The following is a 22,876-nucleotide window of genomic DNA, read 5'->3' on the forward strand; positions in this document are numbered from 1 at the left end:
AACGTAACGTCATACAGCTTTAATTCTGTAAACTGATTTCATTAGGGTCTAATCGAATATCTGAGCCTCAAGATAGTGTTTCTGAACAGAGAATTAGATTTAAGGCAAATTTTATACCAGAACAAATATTTTAGTTCTAGTTGAAAACAAAAATAGTTTTGACAGTAGCTTTGTTTGTAGTAATCTTTTCTGGCTTTTGAGTGTAGGCAAGCAATAAAACAGATCAAAGTATAACTGAGGGATATGATGAGGTTGATAGGTAACTACAACAGCACCTGTAATATAGTGGGTTGCATAGTTTGACTCCCCAGCCAATACAATGCCAATTTGAAAAGCATACAAGATTGCCAATCCTGGTAATGAATGTTGTAAACGCACTTTTTAAATTGTAGAATCAACTACATGGAATCGAAAGTGGTTGGACGTTCGATTTTTTTTTAAAAAAAAAAAATGTTTTTTTCTTTTGTTAATTTATACCGATTACTGCGACGTCTTGGCTCCTCGTATGCCTCAACGCGGGCAGTTCTGTCCTTTTTTTTTTTTTTTTTTTTTTTTTAAATCACGTAGGTTAACTGGTACTCGGTTAGTAGATGCTCATGTAATCGGGCCTTAGGAGCCGGTTTGTAGAAGCTCGGGCGTAGTGTACTTAAATAACTCCATTTTCCATTATTTCCTTTTAAAAGAAAGCCGGCTTTTTTCATAAGACATCACCTAACTTGAGATAAAAAGTAAATAAGACATACTGTATGTAGATGCCAGTTCATAACTTGTTAATGGTAAATGGGTTTGTTTTGGTAGACTTGTGTTATAGGAGTATATATTTGATACATAGATAAAGCATTGTTTGTTTTGTAGAGTGACGTGAAGAAAGAACAGGAGGAGGTGAAAGAAGAACCAGACATGTCTGCAGACGGAGATCGCAGTGACCACGATGAGGAGAGCTACGTGGTGAAGGTTCGTGGTTTACCCTGGTCAAGTACAGTGGAGGAAATACTTAAGTTCTTCGGTAAGTTAGGGTCTTTTGCATATTTATTTATAAAGTATAATTTATTTTTTATTTTTTTGGTCGAAGCTTTGTTTCGTATATAATGTTCTTTTAAAAAAATGAACCTCATTTGAAACTCGGATTTCAGACAATACTACGAGGGAGGATCAAATGAAAAGCTTAAAAATATAGTCAAATTCCGTAAAGTTGGACGATTACTTCGATGTGACAGTAATATGCTTCGAGCTGCACTTAATGACCGAAAGGTGGCAGTGTGTTGCTCGAAGAACGACAAACACGGCAGCATCAGTATCAAGATAACAGCCCCACTGTCTACATGCACCGCGTTAGAACAGCGTTCGGTGATCCGGTTTTTGCTCAGTGAAGGTGTGAAACCAATCGGAATTTTTCGCAGGAAAGCAGCAAATTATGGTGATCCGTGTTTGTCCGAGCATACGATTAGTGTATGAAGTTTAAAGGTGGCATAATATTTGTGGAAAATGCTCCTCAACTGGAACAGGCTCACCGCGCAGTGACCGATGAAATTATTGCGTTAGCGGTACAGCTTGTAATTTATAATAAGCGTATCACGCTGAGAATAATCGTCACAATCATGAATATAGCTTTGGTTCAGCTCAACACATTGTGCATAATGTTCTGCATTTCAATAAGATGTCTGTAAGATGAGTCTCACGTTAGTTGACTGCTGAATTGAAAGATCGTCACATCGACGCCTTTGAAGAACTGCGTTGTTTCAGCGCCTAGGGTGATGCATTTCTGGACAAGATTGTTACAGGCAATGATACCTGGGTTCACTATCAGCAACCAAAAACCAAAAAATGAGTAAGGAATGGCGGCCTAGCTCTTCGCCGAATCTAAAAAAATTCCGCACTCAACAATCGGCAGGAAAGGTCATTCTCACTCTTTTGGGATGCAAAGGGTGTAATTTTGGAACAGTACTTGAAAAAAGGAATGATAGTAGCTGATAACTTGTACTCAAACCTGCTGAAAAATCAACTTTGCTCTGCACTCAGGCGTAAACGATAAGGACTTCTGTCCTCCTACTGCATGACAAAACCCGACTCATACTACCCGTTTGACCGTTGAGACTATCGATGGCATCAAATTTGAGTCTCATTCATCCACCCTATTCACCAGTCTGCCCCCAGCGACTTTCGTGTGTTTGGAACACTCAAAGAAGCTATGGGAGGCAAGCATTTCAATTGTGAAGAGGTGAAAAATGCGATGCACAGGTGACTACAATCTCGACCAAAAGAATTCTTCCAACGTGGTAATCCATGACCTTCCGAAGCGGCGGAATAGTTGCATCAGGGTTAGCCAAAGTGGGTCTGGCCCGAAAAAACCCGGTGGGTTTTTGAGCTTTGTGTTAGTATATTATTGGTACAACTAAGGTAATTATATTGAAAATTATTTTTATTAGATTTTGTACTTGGGCGAATTAGGTGCTTTCACAACATTCAACATAAGACTTTTATAAAGTTCTGAATGAATGAATAATAATAATAATAAAAACACTTGCCTTAGCTTGAGATAATTGTAGAACAAATTAATGTATGAATTATGCTTATAGCTTATTTGAAGACCCTCCATTCCAAAAGAAAGCGAACGTTTTAAAAAAACAAAAAAGCAATGTACATTTTGGAACAAATCATTTTTATTAATCAATGTATTCCCCTTCTGCATCGATACACATATTTGCACGCTCCAACAAGTTGTCAAACAACTTCTCCATGTCCTTTATTGGAATGGTCTTTAGGACGGCGGTCGTCGCCTTCTCAATGGCATCAATCGATGCGTGCCACTTTACTTTCATCGCCAAATGCAGTTTCGGGAACAGATAGAAATCGTACGGAGCGAGATCTGGTGAATAGGGCGGATGATGCAACCGAATAATGTGATTTTTGACCAAAAATTCAGTTACAAGCCGCGAACGATGTGATGGTGCATTATCGTCCAAAAGAGTCCAACTGCCGATTTCGCGATATTCGGGCCGAATACGACGAATTCTTGCCAGCAAACGCTTCATGACGCCCAAGTAAAACTCTCCAGTGACTGTCTGGCCGGGCTGAACAAATTCTTTGTGGATAATTCCTTTTGAATCGTAAAAACAAATCAGCATCACCTTAACTTTGACTTCACCAAGCGACTTTTTTGGGTGTTCCTTCATCCGGCGCTCTCCATTCAGCACTTTGCCGCTTTGTTTCGGGCTCATATTCAAAACACCACGTCTCGCCACCAGTTGCAATCGATTTCAAGAAGTTTCGATCCTGCCGGAGCACTTTTAACGATGTCTTTGCAATGCGCAATTCGATCAACTTTTTGGTCTTTGGTGAGTTTGTGTGGTACAAACCGTGAATTAACCTTCTTAAGGCCCAAAACTTGCGGTATGCGGTATGCGATTGTTTGAGGAATGCCTAATTCCATATCAATAACTTTCACCGACGATTTTTTGTTATGTTTGATGAATTCACGCACTTTTTCGATGTTTTCTTCCGATAATCCGGTTCTGGGACGGCCTGATCTTTCATCATCATCCAGCGTCTCTCTACCCGATTTGAATCGCCTGAACCACTCGTAAACTTGCGTACGGGATAGACACTCATCACCATATGCATTTTGTAGCATTTGGTGCGTTTCACTAAAAGTTTTACCCAGTTTAACACAAAACTCAATTGCAGCTCGTTGTTTGAAACTCATTTTCCGACCGATGTACACAACACACTGACAGTTGAAACGCAATAACTTTGTTGCCGTGCATCCAAATGTCATGACATTTGTACCAGTTGTGAATGAGGGTCTACGCCATCTACCGGTAAAATATTACAACAGATGGCACTAGTGGTACTATTTGTTTTCAAAAGTTCGGTTTCTTTTGGACTGGAGGGTGTAAAATATGCAGTTTTATATTTTAGAAAATACTTTCCGTGAATAGTATGCTCACCGATTCGGCGACGCCAAGGGACGTTATCCCTCATACGTTTAACAGGTTTAAGGCCATTGGTGCCGGTACTACCAGTAAATATGTAAATACATTAGTGAAACTATTAGTACCTTTGATGGTAACAAGTATTCTTCCGTGAAATCTGGTTTTCCAATAACAATAGTTTAGTTCAGTCATTTGTTGCTACTCTTCAAATAAACGTTCTGAAGAATCAACACTAGCAATAGTGTAAATATTCTTGTCAAATTTAAGAAGCTTAATGCTCGGAGTTCCGAAGACTACGTAACGGTTACTATTTCAAGTGCCGAATTCAAACTTCCGTACTACTGGAAGTTTCAATGTACAGAATGAAAGCTGCATTTTCGGGAAAAACACGTCGGGAAATTCTCGCAGTTGAACGCACAGAGCATTGGAAGTGAACTACAGCAATAAAACTATTTTACACTGGATGATATTCAATTTTAAGACATTTTGAAACACTTACTTTATAAAATATTAATTATATCTTTGTTAATTGTTTTAAATTTTCGGGCAAGAACAATCTTGGTACAAGTGCTCATGAAATTGCCGTACTTGAACGCATAAAGTATCTGATGTGAACTTCAACAATAAAACCATTTCAGATAAGACATTGTGAAACATTTATTTTATAAAACATATCTTTGTTTTAAATAAATATATTAGGTATTCAAGACATTTTAATTTAATTTTTTTTAAGACTGTGATTTATGATTCTTTTTACCTGCACCATAATTACAAATGAAAATATTTACATCGGTTTCTTGTGAAAGAAATTGTATATGATGAACATTTATCACCGTAAAGCAAAATTTACATGTTCTTCACATCCACTCCTTTGCAAACAGCTTTTTACCACACTCACATACACTGTCTTTGGAACATTAATAACAAATACATACTACACTACAACAGAAGTGTACCAACACACAAAAAAGCAAATAGGTAAACAAGTATTAATTTTGGAAGAATCAGAAATTATCTGGAAGTTCCACACAATTGGCACAATAATGTTTCAAAATAATTATTACAATTATTGCGGTATATATATTTTTTTCAATCAGACAATAGAACAGTATATATATAATCTTTTTGCACCTCCGCCTCCCCGACACAAGCATGTGTGTTTCACTATGTCACAATCATTTACTTTCCAATTACCATATTGACCTCATTTGTATAGTATACCGTCCAGTTGTATAAATTTTCGGTGTTGTCCTTTGTGTTAAAGAACACCTCATCTAGTTCCTTTCCATGTAGTAAGGTGCCAAGTACCGACGACACGTTGCCACGTTGGATAGCAATAGATATTCGTTGAATTAGGAAAGATGTTGAACGAACATTTCCAGTAAGGATAGAAATGCGTCTGCCTACTTTAATAAAATCAAGGATTGTAGATCCCCAAGCACCAATAGTCTCGATGGCAATTAAAGCAAAAATAAATTTATCAAGGAGGTTGTTACATTTCCTTTGCTTTTCTACCTCTGTACAACTAGCAACAGCTCCACCATTCATAACAGCTAAAGGGAGACTTGAATGGGCAAATGTATCTTGAATGACACGCGAAGTCCCATACTAGTGATTTGCCTCTAATCCAAGGAACTAATGTCATGCCATCAGGTCGTCTACCATCTGAACAACATCTGCATGTTCACGCATGGAAGGAATTCCAGGTGTGATAAGGGCTTGTAAAATATCATTCACAGAGGAGTGTCTACCCATGCTCTTCATGCATGAAAGGCCCGTTGGTTAACTTGATCCCCGCAAGCTGGACAACGATGTGGCTCTCAAATAGCTGAACCTAATCTTAAAGCGACAGCGATTCGAAATGTTTGTCATATGAAGACCTAATGGTGGGGAGGGTATTGCATTCAACCATGCCCCAGCATGTAGGAATGAGGCAGCAGGAATCCTGGCTATATCCTCTGGAGCAATAACTGACTGTAAGAGATGTATATGAAAATGTGCTGCAATTGGTATATACCAAGATGCCTGAGAACGTCTGTTAATTTCTGGAAGATATGTATCTGTTCAATTTTTCCATTTGGTAGAGCCTTCTTGAACCGTGCGATCTGGGTCCAGATGATAACCTTACGGAAGGAGAGCCTCAACTAAACGAAGAGATCCGTGGTAGGACGCTGAAAAGGAAGGAATCGCCTTATCCATGGATCGTCGAATACCAAATTGGCATGGTCCTTGGCACCCTTTGGATGATAGTAAATGGTTCGAACCCGCTTGGACAAACAGATCCAGGCCTCGTCTAACGTGACCACATATTTCCATTTGTCAGCCGCTAAATACCGTTCATAGAGCAGTTTGCAATGGACCCTGCGTTCCCGGATGTGTTTGGCTGTGAGTGTAAACACGTAGCTTATGCTTCACTTGCAGGCGTAAATCCTGGCTGATTATCCTCTGCACAGTTGATTTGGATCTTCTAACACTCCTGGCAATGTCTTTGTGGCGGCGGATTCTCCTGAGTCACCAATTTCTGCACTTGTCGAACCACATCCATTGTACGTTTGAAACGGGGTATTGTTTTCGTGCCACTGTGCGCACTCCCGCTTCCTCTGGCTGTGCATTTTTGTTGCGTTTGTGTATATTGGAATACCCTTCTTGGAAATGGTGAAACCCTTGTACGAACATTGTTTTACAATTGCACTGTAGCTGTATCCGATGTCGGAAAGAGCGGTGATGTACCCCTCCCAGGATGGGGTCACTTTTGAGGCATTTGACACTCGGAGCACTTCACTTTCTTCTACCGAATTCTCCACACAACTGGTTTCTGATTGCTCTGCTGTGCTTACTGTCTGTGATTCTAGCGCCCCTGGCGGACGTTCCACTTCGTTTCCATAAATGTGGACAGACCTGTAGCTGTTAACGTCAGCAGACTTGAATCTACAATAGATTGGAATTAAAGGAAATGTGCAGGCAAGAGGCATGAGAGGTCTCCCATGATTAACAAGAGAAAGCATTTAGTTTCGTAATAGAAGTAGCCATTTATTTTCCTTTGCTTGTGTAAAGCCACTGAAAAAAGAAATTGGTAACATACCACGCTAGTCTTACGAGATACTACAGTACTAAAACATGGAAAAGATTTCATTTTCAACTGACAATATGTTGTGATAACATAATGACTTCATAGTTCGGACTAGTTAAAAGTAACTCTTACCCGTATTTCGTACGGCCAAGGCGCTAGTTGTTAAGAAATTTAGTACAGCCTTTTATGCTTGTAAGCTCTAACCGTTTTGTTTTAAATATTTTTGGTAATCTCTACCAGTAGCCGTACGCACATATCAAGTTTCCGTACAGTTACATCAAATATGAGCCAGATTTTGTTCTAAATAAAATATAAATAAAGCACTATTTACCAGTCGAATTGAAATAAAAATATTTTAAGTGCAATTTTGATGCCAAATTTTAAATTTTTTTTGTATTAACGTTTGCTTAAGATTTGAAAGCTTGAACCTAATACTGAATTTTTGTGAATAACTAATCTTTCCAGATGACTGCAATGTGAAGGATGGGAAAATGGGTGTCCACATGACAATGTCCCGAGAAGGAAGGCCGAGCGGAGAAGCATACATTGAGATGGAGACGGATGATGATATTGAGAAGGCTTTGAAGAAAGATAAAGACCATATGGGACACAGATACATTGAAGGCAAGTCACAAATTTGAGTGAGTTACTAAATTTCGTAGAATGAACGAGTCGAATCAAGTATAGGGAACATTCAGAATCATATTAAATGAATCTTTCAAGAACGTTTTAGGTAGAGTGTAATTGAGGTGAAATATTGCAAAAATCAGATATTTTGTAGATGAATTCGACAGATTCGTTATTATTTTTTGTAAGTGTAATGAAGATGTTTTGAGGGAATGGATATTATGATTCAGTATCAGAAACTCCAAAAATGGCACGAAACTAATCAAAATTAGTTAAATACAGTATTTGTGAAATTCACTTCACATTCAGAACTTAGCTTAAAGGATAAAATAAGGTTATGCCATAGGAAACGATTTACTATATTTTGTAAAAGGATACTAGACCGGCCAACTGATCGAAAATTCACCCAAAACTTCGTTAGCTAACGTTTTAGGAACAGGGTAATTAGGTTCCTGCTAGCTAATGTTGTAGAAACAGGGTGGGTTAGTTTCCTCCATCCAGCAATGTAGGTTTTGTTTAACGTGACACGATTGTGCACCGAGACTAAGGGTGACTGTGATGATGAGATTGATGATAATGGAGGAACCATAGAACCTATACACTCAGTGTTTGTCCAACACAAAGCCCACTTTACGGGGGCTGGTATCGAACCGTTAACCTTACGCGCCAGGAGTGAGCGCTTTACCAGTGAGCCATCTTGCCTCTAAGAGAGTTCAAGTAAGTTGATAGCATATGTGAGACATTGTATGTAGCGTGACTATTCACTTACCAGAACCACTTATTTACTTTTATATATAATTATACAGGGTGTCCCAAAGGTCAGTTATACGTACTACATAGTTTATACGGTTTACCCAACATTGTTAGGGTCGTCAAGTCTAGGAGGCTTAGGTGGGCAGGTCATGTAGCTAGAATGGAAGAAAGTAGAAACGCTTTCAAAGCCTTGACTGGAAGACCCATAGGAAAACGACCATTAGGAAGACCTAGGCGCAGATGGGAGGATAATATTAAGATGGATCTCGCAGAGATAGGAATACAAAGTAGAAACTGGATGCAATTAGCTAAGGATAGAAGTCAGTGGAGAGCTTTTGTGAACGCGGCACTGAACCTGCGGGTTCCATAGGCCATAGAGTTAGTTAGTTAGTTAGTCCCAAAGGTCAGCACCGAGCTATTGTGAAAAATACAACAGGTAACATTAGTTTGAGAATATGCCACTGTATGAAAAATGTGTGTCAGAATACATCACCTTCCCGCTATATATTCGAAACATTTGAAGGTTTCAGAGGAGGAGATCATTTTGACATTTATTTTCAGTATGTTTGTTCAATAATAGCATAAAATAATTAGAAGCAAAAGACTTAAAATATGGGCAAATGTCTCCCAGTGTCAACATTGTTACAAGGGAATTTCGGAGAGGGGAAAAATGGTACTCAGCACTAAACGAGGGCACTTGATTCCGAGGAGCAAAGTTGTGGACTCAGGTCTACATGCGAAACATATTATCAGATCTTATCAGTTATTGTTATAAAATTGTCATTTAAAGATATTAGTCTTGGTATTACATGTTTGCATCTAAACGTTGCTTCACATATTTATGAAGCAATCCAAGATTTTTTTTTTTTTTTTTTTTTTTTTTTTTTTTTTTTTTTTAATATCGAAATAGGTGAATAGCAAACTTCTGTAATTGTCGTCTTATATAAACTAGAAAGTAGTCCAGCGGTTACGTGGCAAGAAAATGAAATAATGAAGCTAGAGATCGGAGATTTGAATCCATCTTATAAAACTTTTATCTTTATTGTAAGTAAAGTTCTGAAATAAGAAAAGAATAAAGATTGATAAGAAAAAAAAATAGGGGAGGTATGAAAAGAGCAACGTTGAAATAGTGATACAGCCATACGTATCGAGAAACAACGTGCTTCATGTGAGAAGTATCATTTGAACGAAATAACAGCTGTTAGTCTTTGCTAAAAGTAAAAATGTAGGAAAGAAAACCTAAAGAAGTCCTGACCCTTCAATGAACTTCCCATTCCTTGAAAAATTTCCTTTCTTCATTGATGCGCAGTTCCAGTAATTGTAAAAGCCTTCGATTGAAAGTAATTTTTTTAAAATGTTATTTTATATTTTTTGTTTTACATAGGCCAGAACAGTTTCAAATTAGTAAATTGTTTGTGCGTATCAATAGGAGCATTTTTTGTGTAACTGTGATTCCTTTTTCAAATATATTGTCATTATTTGGTGTTATGATTCAAGGATCTTGAAGGATCGTCGCCGCAGAAGCAAAAGCACCTGAGTGAAATTGATTCTACATGGATAATATTTTTTTTTTCATGTTTACTCTGCCTATTTCTTGGTAATGCAATGACTTTTGTCTAATAAATGTCTCAATATATCCCTTCCACACGAGTAACGCGGGGAAATTTGACATTTCAGTTTAGAAACTGGATTACATTTAATACCGCGTAAAATAATAATGTAGAATTGGTAAAGTACAAATAACCGTGCTGAACAATTTCACTGGCATCTGTAGGGATACACACGAAACGAGAATCCAGGCTTTCTCGCCTTGTCTCTTGTCGAACTTATAGATAAAACAAAAACAACTAAGTTTAAATCCCTAGTAAACAACTAAAGTTGTAAATTTTCTACATTCAGATCGATATGCTGCAAATTTCATTTATGACGCTTGAACAGTTGGTGAGCTAGTTATTTGCTTTTTTCCGAACTTTAAGCCCGCTAGTTTTTTTAATGCCTTGCGAACGTTTGATGTTTGGGTGCTTATCTGTCGCATTACTACTTTCCGCATTTTAAAAGATATTGCGAAACTAAAAATTAATCATGATTTGTCTACGTAGTCACTTGTAGTTAATACTTCAAGAAAATACCACGTAGCAGAATAGTGTGTTGTCAATGTGTTCCCTTTCGTGAAAGGATGTATATCTTCAGTTTTATTTTAATTTCATCGACGCACATAGGGCCAAAGTATCGAGCTACGACGACAAAAAAAAAAAAAAAAAAAAAATATATATATATATATATATATATATATATTCTGCTCAGAAATCCTCATGAGACGACTACGCCTATAAGAGTTAAAAATAAAAATCATTTTAAATTGCTGGTACGCAAATCGACGTAGGAAGTTAGATATCTAATCTAAATATTCTGTTACAATCATGCATTCATTCTACATCGTCATCCTCATCATCAACATGATCATCATCGTTATCGTCAGCTTCATCACCACAGCAAGGAGACACTCGGAGCATGCTCAAAACAACTTCATTGTATTTTGTTGGACGTTTGTGAGGTCTTTTTCGCGTATGTGTCACAACAGGGTCCGATGACATCAGCATCCAATTAAAGATGTCTCTGTTCGTGTTGTCTTGAAGTTGTTCTGGAGTGATATTGTCGTAAGTGTTCATAGTTTTTATGGCCTGCCTCAATCACATCTTCTGATAGTTGGCAAATGTAAAGATTTTATAATATCAGCCCCGTGTATTAAGTTTGTGAACACAAGCACTCATTTTGTACCAACTGTAAAGTGAAACAGCCAATTGTGCTGTTTCAAAGCAATACGTTTTAAATAGGTCTTCGTTGACATAGTGGCCGCAAACAATAATGAAAAGTATATTTGCAAATCGTTCTATTAATTCTTTATCGATTCCAGTTATTTGGGAAACGAGAGAAGGATTTTGGAAAAACTTTTCGCGCTGTGTTACCATTATTGCTATTGCCACCACCTTGTTTTGGCTGATCAACGAGGCCCATTTCTATAAAACGCAGGCGCGAGTTTAATTTTTCGATCTTTTACCCTTTCTTTTGCATTTGCATTTGCACCTCTGGCTTGCCACTGTTGTATCTCCAGTTTGTACGCTATATGTAGTAAATATTCAAAACATCTCAGATGTGCATGTAATACGGACAGACTATATTTGAATGTGTCTTCATCACAGTCTCTGTTCGTAAGTTGCGTTAGATCGTGAAAAATCTTTCGGAGTGGCTTTACAAACATTGCACGCTTGCGAACTTAGTGTCAGTCAAAACGTTGACAGTCTTTCCATCCAGCATTGTACAAACGGAAATATGCTTAAAATTTTATTGTCTTATTGCCGAGAACGATTATTTTTTGGCTGGAATTGCAATATTTGTACTTCGTCATATTCTGATTTCACATTGTGAACAGTTTCCTTTTTTATCTTAAAGGCAATTGGTCGGAATTACCTTGTCGATGATGGAGTCATGTTCTTACAAAATATTGTTTTTATAATTAGATTCACACACGTGCAATGGTACAATAGTACATAAAAGTATGTTGGAATCCGCGTATTGTGAATTATTCTAATTGAAGACTGAGATATAGTAAAATCGCTCGAACCATCCCCACGCGGCTACAAAGGAAGCGGAACACAATTGAAGGAAACCGCGTGTTTCTTTGTTACATGGGAGGGATAATTCAACATGTCCTTCCAGTTGAGGGTGGCCTGCCAGTTGACCTGCTGAAAAAGAAAGCGATGTTGCAATTTTCACCCTCTTGCTTACTGTTCTTCAGTAGTCTTCGCAGAAAGACAGATTTATCTAGTTGTTTTATCGTTACTTTTGTTTTCATTGCATCCTCCTTCCGTCTCCTTTAGCTTGGAGGGCATAATTCTGGGGCGTTAAACTGAAATATTTAATTTAATTTGAATTCGTTGTAATGAAAAGAAAAAAGAAATCAATCATTAGTTTCATGATATGTGCTTATATTACTCTTAAATATAGCATATTGTTAATATTATGTAACTTCCATAACGATAACGCTTGTACGAACCAAACATGTTAAGTAGTTCGCCCCTGTCCTCCCCCCCGCAAGGCAGTGCCGCAAAAGCCTGATGAGAAAAAAATACAATCTTTCTTTGCCGCTCCCAGAAATCCGTCCTTGACCGCCCTTGTCCATACTATTATACTGAATTCCTTTAATGATTGTTGTGTTTTATTATTATTGTTATTATTATTATTATTGTTATTATTATTATTATTATTATTATTATTATTATTATTATTATTGTTGTTGTTGTTATATAATGTATCCATCGATAATAAAAGTTTAACGATGGCAACAACGTATTACTTCGACACCGAACACGTGCCGTTTATGGCTTATTTGGAGTGTTATTTATGAGGGCGGTTAGGGCAAATTTTCTGCTTGAGTACAAAGGAAGCCGGTTGGGGACGAATAGAACGTCTCGACTATACTATCGATGGGGCCTAGATGGTAGCCATGGCCACAGCATATATAAACAAACTTTATATATGCTGTGGCCACCGCTACCATCTAGGTCCCATTTATAATGTCGATAGTATCACAGTCTTTCGAAATGTTCTGCAGCATCACATCACTCTGTACTTGTACTAAACGCTGTGTAGTATGGTTGAGCAGATCTTGCCGTGGCACCACAGCCTCGTTTTCAGTTATTGTAATATTTGCAGGATAACACTTCTTCGCTTCTGCTAGCACATTATATGAGGGATAAATATCTGCTTCTCTTTCTTTTGCTCCAAGTCTCATTGTTTTATAATCTTCCTTTGTCAAGCTAAGATCCACGAGAAGGCCTAAAGCTTAGTCAGGGTTGTACGGTCTTATAGTAGGAGATGATGTGTTATGGATCGCTTTCATATTTTTCAGTCTCTTAGGCGAAGACTGGATCGCTAATTTTACAACTTCGGCTGCAGTTCTCTTGCCCGATTTCACCAAACTTGATTCTGCAGCCAAGCACAGCTTTTCGGAACTGGCATTCTTCACAATTTCGTTTACAAGTCTTTGTTTACTTCGTTGCGAACTTTCTTCGAACACTTTTCTTGGTCTTCCTTTCGTTTTTCGCTCCGAAAGCTGTGGTGGTGTTGACGGACCCTCTGATGGTTGTAACACCGGAAGTCTCGATCAAGCCACTCCATATACTTATTGCTAAACCGCTCGTACATGTAATTACACGCCCGCCATTTTGCCAAAAGCTTTGATACAAATAATTGCACTACAGTTTTCAGTTTATTTCTGCATTGTTCAGAAAGTTCACTGACACCACACTTGTTTAATATATACTGTAGTAATTGTTCATTACATTTTAATGAAGACCTATTGTAAAAATGCCCTTTAAGTAACACTATAAAGAGTTCTCTTAATTTTCATGTTCTTCACAGCACGTTTTCACAACTGCGTGGAAACAATATGCTCCAATCAGGAAAGGGGGACGTCTTTTTTCCTGTGTTCGATATAAGATATATTGTCGAACTGTCCAAGAATAGTCGCGGTACTCTATAACTATATATACTAAATGACACCACACTAGTCCTTCATACAACCTGTACTATATTTATACTAAGCTCCCTTGTTAGGTTCAGTCATTTCAGATGTACGCTATATATCTAACGCTTCAATATTCGTATTGAAACCTTGGTAGGTCACTTTAGGGAAATTTAGCGCCAGCTATTTCTCCGTTAGCAACTCAGGCACAACTAACTGCTGTAGGCCTTCGAAAGAAAGCGCTTGCGCTGGCTACTATGTTGCGTTCACAGAACAAATTCTTACGGTATATCACGGATTGGTATATAGGGACTTGTTTTGAAGGCATTTCTGATTAGTTTCATCACAATATTTTTTTTTTTTTTTTTTTTTACCTATTTTTAGCGCCGTAATTTCGTCTTTCGGCCTTATGTGCGACGTAGCAAACTAAGCAATTACGAAGACAATTCAAAAACATTCAATAGTTTAAAAAAAAATCTTCGAAAAAGATTCTCACGTTGTACAGATTTTACTGTAAGCTATAGGCCGACACCTTATATAGTATAGGTTCTGAAATGGACGTGAAACTCCAAACGAACCGACCAATCGGCCTTGACACTTGAGTATCCCATGTTAACGAAATGAAGCAAATAGTGTATTTTATACTAGTGGGGTACCCATGATATGTTTTAGCAGTCAAATTCACATTGATATTTTAAATAATAGCACTTAAACATGTGTTACTCTACAGGTGTTTCAAAATGAATATCAGGGTTTTAAGGCATTTTGGTATTTACTAATATAACGTACAATTATAAATAATACATCAAGTGAAGAGCAACTTAAACAGTTTTTGCTACAAGTGTTCAATGTGAGCACCATTCCTAATATCAAGTCGATAGGAGAGCTTTTTCCCAAATATTAATTAGTGCGTTTGGAGTAATTGTTGCAATAATTGCTTCAATCTTTTTTAAATCTCTCCACACAGACGTCACTGGAATTGCTAATTCACAACTAGTCTTCCGAATTGGCTATTTCTTACGATTTTCTCACTCGTTCCAACACGTTTTTTGAGTCACGCTTGGTCGTCCGGTACTCTTCCCTTTGCACAGATAGCCAGCGTTTTTAAACTGTTGTTACTGTCTATGGATGTTATCACTTGGTGTATTGCAATTGAATTTAATACAGAATGCACGTTGCACTGTAACTACAGATTCAGTCTTTGCAAAATGAAAAACACAGTTTTCTGCTCACTAGTCGCCGTCTTTGCTACTAGCGCTAACGGCAGACAGAGGATACAGTTCATGCGCATATGTGCATACAAAACTGTTGCTCTTCCATTTGAGGTATTATTTATAATTGTAAGTTAATTGGAATAAATACTGCAAAGCCTTAAATCCCGGTATTCATTTAGAAACACCCTGTATTAAATAATGCATTTGCATGTCACTATATGTAAGTTAATAAAACTCGCGATTTCTAGAGGTTAAGCATTAAGCTTTCTTCCCCTTTAAGTAATGAACGTTGGTGTCTGTTCAAGCTAGATAGCTCCTTCTAACCGAGTACTACTTTTGAAATAATTTTAAAAATTAGACTTAAGTTTTTAGGGACATTCCAAACGAAGCATTTCACGGGCCGTCTTGGATCCATAGACCGCTCTTAGTCTTGAATTTCGTCTCGTTTTTGAGACTAGTCTCGTTTCTGCGCAACCCTAGGCATCTAGAACTAAATTGTATTTATTCTCGAAACATTATTTCAATAATTACATATTGGGTCGAAACCAGACCTTTGTCAATTCTATATATCTATCAGTATTTATTTATTTATTATTTTATTTATTTTTTTTTTTTTTTTAGTATTCAAAGCTAAAAGATCCGAGATGGAATGGGTAGTAAAACGTAGTGGTCTGAATTTGCAAAACGCAATGGATGATGGTTGCGTTAGATTGCGAGGGCTCCCGTTTGGGTGCTCCAAAGAGGAAATAGCACAGTTTTTCTCAGGTATGTTCATAATAGAATTAAACATCGCTGTTGCTTAAATTGTTCAGATCTCATATTCATTTAAAAAATAAAAATTACCAACATATTTCTTGTAATTGTTGAATGAAATTACTTTTTTTTTTTCTAAAAAAAAATACTTAATATTCTGAAAACTTGCTTTGTTGTCAATTTAAAATACAGTAATTAGTAATATTGTTAATTCATTGATAAAATTGACAGTTTTAATTGAAACTTTAACATTGAAAGCAAAAGTCAGTATTTATTTTAAAGTGTCTGTTAATGTAGAAGTTGATTTTTGAGTTTGTGTTGTATTTTTCAATAGCTTGTTTGGGGCTATAGGTTATAAAAAACTGAATTTTTAAGTTGTTTTTCCTTTTTTAACATGTGATCATGATAAGCATATTTTATTGGTTGGGTAGGGTTGGAGATAGTCCCCAACGGGATTTCGCTACCGACTGACTACCAGGGAAGGAGTACGGGGGAAGCTTACGTTCAGTTTGTAAACAAAGAAGTAGCAGAAAAAGCACTACTGAAACACAAGGAAAAAATAGGACACAGGTGGGGATGGGAGGGAAGGGTGGACATTCTGGTTTTACCCAACCTCCATAATTCTTTATATTTAACTGTGACAATCTTGGACATAATAGATTATCTTATAAAGTAATTCAGACGTGAGTATTTGTATTCTTAATTTATAGATAAGTTCGTACTGCAGTATATTATCCATGGATATTAAATTTTCCCTTTTTCTTTTTCTTTTTTAAATTTTACTTATTACATTTTTCTGACATTTTTATAGAATGAAATTAGTTAATGCATCGGCGCGGCAAGCCGGTGACCCGGATTCGAATCACGGTCCAGTTGTAAGGATTTTCATTCAATATGTATCTTTGCGCATGTAAAGAGGCTTCGGTTGATATAAAACCAGTTATTTGCTTGGTTGTTTCCAAAAACATGTGTATAAAAATCCAGTGGATAATATATATTATTTTTGTGCTAAGTAAGAACTTAACTGAAGCAGTGCATAGCCTAGTAATGGGATAGCAACGAAACTAGATTCACAGAAGTATTATATTGTACCCATTGGCACATTCTTCTTAATTGGAAGATTAGAGTTTTCGAAATTTGTAGTTTGTGTTCTGTAGAAGCACAAGTGGTAAATTAACTGGGCTTCGAACTACCTTGTGTGTGGTAATACTCTTTACCAGGATCCGCCAGATAAATATATACACTCTGTCATCCTGTATGATACTGGCATTGACAATTTTCTGAAATTTTAAGTATGTTGTAATGTGGTTTTTCAGTATTGTCAATCATTTTCAGTTCGGACGCTCGAGAACCTTCGCCAGATAAGAGGCATGTGCATGAGTCTCCATTAATACTAAACTCAGTTCACTCTGCTTTGCATTCCGTAGGTTGCAAGGTAGTTTGTGCAAGGAAGCTGTCATGTCCTTATACTATAGCAAAGTTTTTTCAATAATAAACTATGGTGTTATATTTTGGGGGAATTCGAGAATAAGTGCTAGTACATTCCGAATACAGAAAAAAAATTATTAGAATAATGTTAAGCATGCCTGAACGATCCTCATGTAAAAATATTTTAAAAAAATATAAATTATTGACATTACCTAGTTTATATATATATCGCACAATTATGTATGTAATCGAGCACAAGGATTTATTTACTTTAGCTAATACGATTCACTCATACAATACTAGGCAGAGTTGTAATATGTATATTATCCAACAGAATTATGCAAATTTTAGCAAAACTGTGTATATGAATTGTATAAAATTATACAACAAATTACCAACAAAGTATAAGGACATTAACGAAAAACGGATATTCAGAAATACTCTGTTAGAATTATTGTTAGAAAGAAGCTATTACTCTGTGGAAACTTATCTTACTTATAATATATAGAGAATGTAAATCATATCTGACAACTGTAATGCTTAATCGAGGATTGTCCTCATTTGTAAGCTATGAACAGGCAAATAAATATGAATATGAATATGGATACATTGATCACTGTAGTTACAGCGACCGCTCGTCGTTCCATGCACCTCAGACTTGCCTACAATGCGTTTGATTGCTAGGTGGGTTGGTGGTTCAGTACCAAACTCCCTTCTCCACTGACACTGCACTTCGATGGCATTTTGAAATCAGATAAAACACTTTAAAACATACTTACGTTGCTCTTATGTCGAGCATGCTTATGCCATTTTATTATCTCACTAACCGTGCTGACAATACACACATCTGTTGAGTGAATAAACCGTACAACATAATTTTAACTGAAAACGGTTGACAATGCCGCCATCTGTTGTGCGAAAAACCATACTACAACATACTTAAATTTCAGAACGATTGTCCATGCCAGTATCCTGATACAAGATGACAGTGTGTATATATTTATGTGGCGGACTCTGTATTACTTCTTCCCCTTAAGCTTCAAAAGTTTTTCTTTCTTTCAAGAGGAGTATCTCAAAGCAAAAATGTGAATATGTACTAAGCCCATACATTACTTTTCATTAAGTGACTGAATACATCTCTGAATCTAAACTAAAAAGTGTGGGATACCTACAGCTAGTGATTTGTACAGCTGAACATATTTTCTATATTGCGTGTTCACTTTTTTTTTTTTCTTCAAAAATAAATAAACCCAAGCAGATATAAGCAAAATGTTTTTATCTCCCGAAGTCATTAAAGTGCTTTAGTTTTCTTGGAAATTCCAGGCAGTAAGATATAGCATATTAAAAAGACTGTGATATCTTGGACTCGTTATCTACATATTTTATATCGAACAGAATATCAAAATTTAAGATTTTCATGCACTTACTGTTCTCGTGAATCTAGTTTCTGATCTTGTAGCGTAAGATATTCTCGTCTGTATTTAAATTGTATTGCTTGCTTGTGTAGGACTAGTGATATATTTTTAAAGGTTTTATCGTAAGAAAAAGTGTAAGTAGAATCTTGGTAGATTAACGAGGAAGTTATGAAAGCACGTCTCATTAGACTATGAACTTACTGTCCTTAAGCTTTGTTGTACGTATTAACTGTTTTATGAAGAAAATCAGATGGGTTGTGGAACCTACAGAACAGCCCCAGTGCGGAAGGGTGTGTTACAAATGCGTAGGTTGACGTTTATATTACACTTCAGTCAAAAATGATTGAATGACCATAAGTGGTGATATTCTAGTTTAATGATTTGTAATTTACAAATTAACGAGATGGTAACTTGTGGCAGTTTCCTCATTAGTGATTACGTAGCTTTGCTGGTGACTTTACTCGGATGACAATAATAAACGAATTGACATTTTTGAGGAGTGTTTTCCTGAGGCGTCCGCTGTGCTCGTTCTACCTCGGTTGACAATTACTTCCGAATGTGTTACAAGGCGGCAACATTATAAAGTTATCCCTTTGCACAGCAACCCTCCACTTGTGATTACCACCACGACATTTACAATTGAACCCATTCTCGCTGACTGTAACAACTTTATGGTTCGTGTACTTGGTTTCTTGGTCGATGCTCTGTGAGAAGTGTGTGTGTGGCCAATGATTAAAACTTAATCTACGAGGGAGAAGTCCGAAAAAAGTTTCCCCAGGCAACTGTGATAAAGTGGGGATTCAAGACCAAAAATAGCATGTGACATTAAGGATCAGACGTACCTTTATTTTTGCACATAGTTGCCACGTACATTGAGACATTTGTCATACCGGTCTATAAGCTTCAAAGGTAAAGTTCAGGGCTCTGCATACGGAAGAAGCATCGAATAGTTGTGAATTCAGCATTGTTTCCAAAGCACCTGCCGTCGAGAATCTGAGCCGAAATCAGATGAAAGTCACTGGATCATCCACGATCCTGACATTTTCGTCTGCAGTAGCTGTGCACACCCTTCCAGGTCTCGGTGTGTCCAGCACTTGCTACCGTCCCTCACTGAATTAGCCACACCATCTCCGCACCATTTGTTTCAACATCACATCAGTCCCATAGACTTCTATGAGGCGGTTATGGATTTCTGCTCCCGATGCACCACGTGCCCATTCATAGTGGATAACCGCTCGCACTTCCTCCTTTGACCACGACCTCAAAACACGCCTTCTCTGCATAGCTACCAGGCTCAGACTGAGAGACTCTACTCCACTTTGCGCAGGCACTGCCACGGCGCATTCTGCAGGATCGCGTGCAACGCTGTCTTGTGTCTTCATTGCTGTTTGCTTTCCTGGGGAAAACGAGACAGAAACTTATTTTCGGACTCTCCCTCGTATTTTGCCATTTCGCATAAACCCAAGAGTCACAATTGACTGAGGAAGACTTAAAACTAAAAGTGACGAGAAACTTCTCATAGTCGTGAAAGAATATTTATAGTATTCCAGCAAGATTGTAAGTGTAGAACATTCGACCATTCATTGTTTCAATATTTTGAGATCTCAATTTGAACGTCCGAAAATTTGCCCTCAGTGTCACCAGAATAACGCCTTGAAATGCGGGTAAACTACTCTGTTCAACTTTGCAGAATACTGAGATGCAATAAAAATGCGTATGTTTACCATTGAGTTTTGAAAACTGATTAAAATTGCTAAACGTCTGCAGTCTGCACACTGCGAAGATTTCATTTATTTTTGTTATATTTTAATAATTTCTATATTTCCGAATGCAAAGGTTTATGAAAATTGGATTCAGTCTGCCTTGAATGCTTTGCTTCAAGCAATGATGTTAAGAGGGTAGTGGCTAGTGATATTGCCAGCGATTAGGAGTTCACTAGTTCAAGGTTAATTTTTAAGATCAGATTATTCCCATATGACTAAGCTATAAAACCTTCAGTTTGATTTCGTTCTTCGTGTAAGTTTCCAGAGCTAGAATTTTGTAGTTTTGCTGTCTTGTGGATTTAATTTCACTAACACTCTTGATTTCCCGGTTCTTAAGTGTCCCTCGTTGCATGTGTAATATGCATCCTTCAGACTTGAAGCGGTCAGCCCTTAGGAAAAAGAACTTAACCTCAGTTGTGATACATATATTGATCATATTCGGAGAATAACCTTTATTATTGTTTCTAAGGAAGTAATGTCCAGTGTTTCGGATAATGGATCGAGTATGCTTGGGACTACACACACACTTCTCCCAGCGGTGCCGCCATTGTTGGAAACATGCGGAAAAGGCCTCTTTCGGAATGGAGTTGAGCTCGGCTGTCGTTGCTGCCATAATGTACTCTGGTCTAAAATCGTGTTCCTTTCAATGGCCTTTTGAATTTGGGGAACAGCCAGAAGTCGCAGGGGACCATATCAGGAGAGTCGAAGCACAGGAGTCTTCAAAAGTCTGAATCAAGTGCGAGGAATGTGCTGGAACATTGTCGTGATGGAGGCACCAAACAGCTGTTCACCACAAGTCCTGTGTCTTGAGCTGCACAGCATCACGTAGGCTACGGAGGACATTCTGTAGTGCTCTTTGGTGATTATTTGACCCTGTGGTACATACTCGTGGTGTACCAAACCGCGGGAGTCAAAGAAAGCAGTCAATATCACTTTGACGTTGCTGTGCACTTGGTGGGCCTTCTTTGCTCTTGGTGACGAGGAATGCTTCCACTTTGACGATTGGGATCTGGTTTCCGGGTTGTACCCGTACACCCAAGATTCGTCACCAGTGATGCTCATGAAGTCTAGGTCACTGTTTGCGGTGTCCAGCATGTTCTGTGTGATTTCAACTCGAAGTTACTTTTGCTCCGCCGCTAGCAGTTTCGTCACGAATTTCGCCGCCACTCTCTTCATGGTCACATCTTGGATCGAAATGTGCCGAAACTACGGTCTCCCATCACCACATCGTTCACGTTGGCAATGATCTGGTCAGGGCGACCGGAACGTGGCTCGCTCTCCACCGATTTTCGGCCGTCTTAAACAGGTTGTACCATTCCTTAATCTGTGTGACGAACATAGCATCATCCCCGAAAGCCGTTTGAATCTTCCGAATGATTTCCACCTGGCTGTCGCCCAGTTTTTGGCAAAATTTGATGCAATAGCTCTGCTCCAGTCGTTCCGTCATTTCACTTGCACTGAAAACCGTCGCGAACACTGCAAACTACCTAACTGAAATGCTGCTTGCCAGCAACTGACTGTAAATAGTTAGTAGAACCTTTGTCATGCCGTCCCATCGAGATGCTTTTTGTGAGGAAGGAGGAATGATGGCGGACTCGGCAAAAGGCTATTTTTACTGTATTTTAGAGAATAAATCGTTAGGCAAAAGAAATACTTAAAATGTGTATATAAGGTAAGTTGTGCGTGCGGTATTTCGAATTTCACGACCCTAATGTTTAAAAAAATAAAAAATAAAAAAAAAAAAAAAAAAAAAAAAAAAAAAAATTGAATGACTGCAGTTTTCCTAATTGAAAACTGTACGCTTTCTGTCTGAAGTCAGCACGTCGAGAGTTCGATAAATAACATTTTGCACTAGTTTAATCATTGCTATTAAAAGCTTGGGTCATGCGTTACAAAAGATTGTATGTCTTGGTATTGGAGAAGCTATGGGGTTCGATCCGATCTCGTGCCAAGTAAGTTTTGTTGAGGACGAACACCGTGAACGTGAGTTTTCTCGGGGTTCTCCCACTTTCTTCATTCCACCATTTTCATTCATTTCTCAATACCACCGTCTCCCTTAGCTCGATGCATAATGCTCGATGAAACTATAGTTTTTTTTTTTTTTTTTTCGAGAAGCTTCGACGAGTATTGCTGTGCCTGCTGTTTAAGTTGAAATTTTAGTTTTCGTACTGAGCACCGCGCAAGAGAATAGTTATAATCCGGATATCAGAAATTCTTATCCTGTGAGTAATTTTGAAAATTCCCCAGTGCCTTACTTTAATTAAACCTGATGAAAGTTGCGATAATACCTTTAGATGGTAGGCTTTGACGGAGTACTCCCTCCCGTTATTCGAGTCCTTCCGTTACCTCATTTTTAAGGTTTCCAGATAAATCTTACATAATTAATGAAGGTATTTG

At 37.7% G+C, this 22,876-nt stretch overlaps 1 protein-coding gene across 5 annotated transcripts in view; it reads left to right on the plus strand.

Annotated features, from left to right (window-relative positions):
- Positions 1-22,876, plus strand: part of LOC145663171 (heterogeneous nuclear ribonucleoprotein F-like) — a 75,878-nt gene that overhangs the window by 14,999 nt on the left and 38,003 nt on the right. For all 5 annotated transcript variants that reach the window (XM_081729503.1, XM_081729502.1, XM_081729501.1 and 2 more), the window contains exons 2-5: positions 856-1,006; positions 7,468-7,626; positions 15,742-15,885; positions 16,305-16,443. In XM_081729503.1, the coding sequence (XP_081585629.1) occupies positions 901-1,006; positions 7,468-7,626; positions 15,742-15,885; positions 16,305-16,443 (548 nt within the window). In that variant the 5' untranslated portion in view covers positions 856-900. The remainder of the gene's footprint in view (positions 1-855; positions 1,007-7,467; positions 7,627-15,741; positions 15,886-16,304; positions 16,444-22,876) is intronic.

The sequence above is a fragment of the Thermobia domestica genome, chromosome 10 (genome assembly GCF_964235325.1).
Source record: "Thermobia domestica chromosome 10, izTheDome1.hap1.1, whole genome shotgun sequence".
NCBI classification, from domain to species: Eukaryota; Metazoa; Arthropoda; class Insecta; order Zygentoma; family Lepismatidae; genus Thermobia; species Thermobia domestica.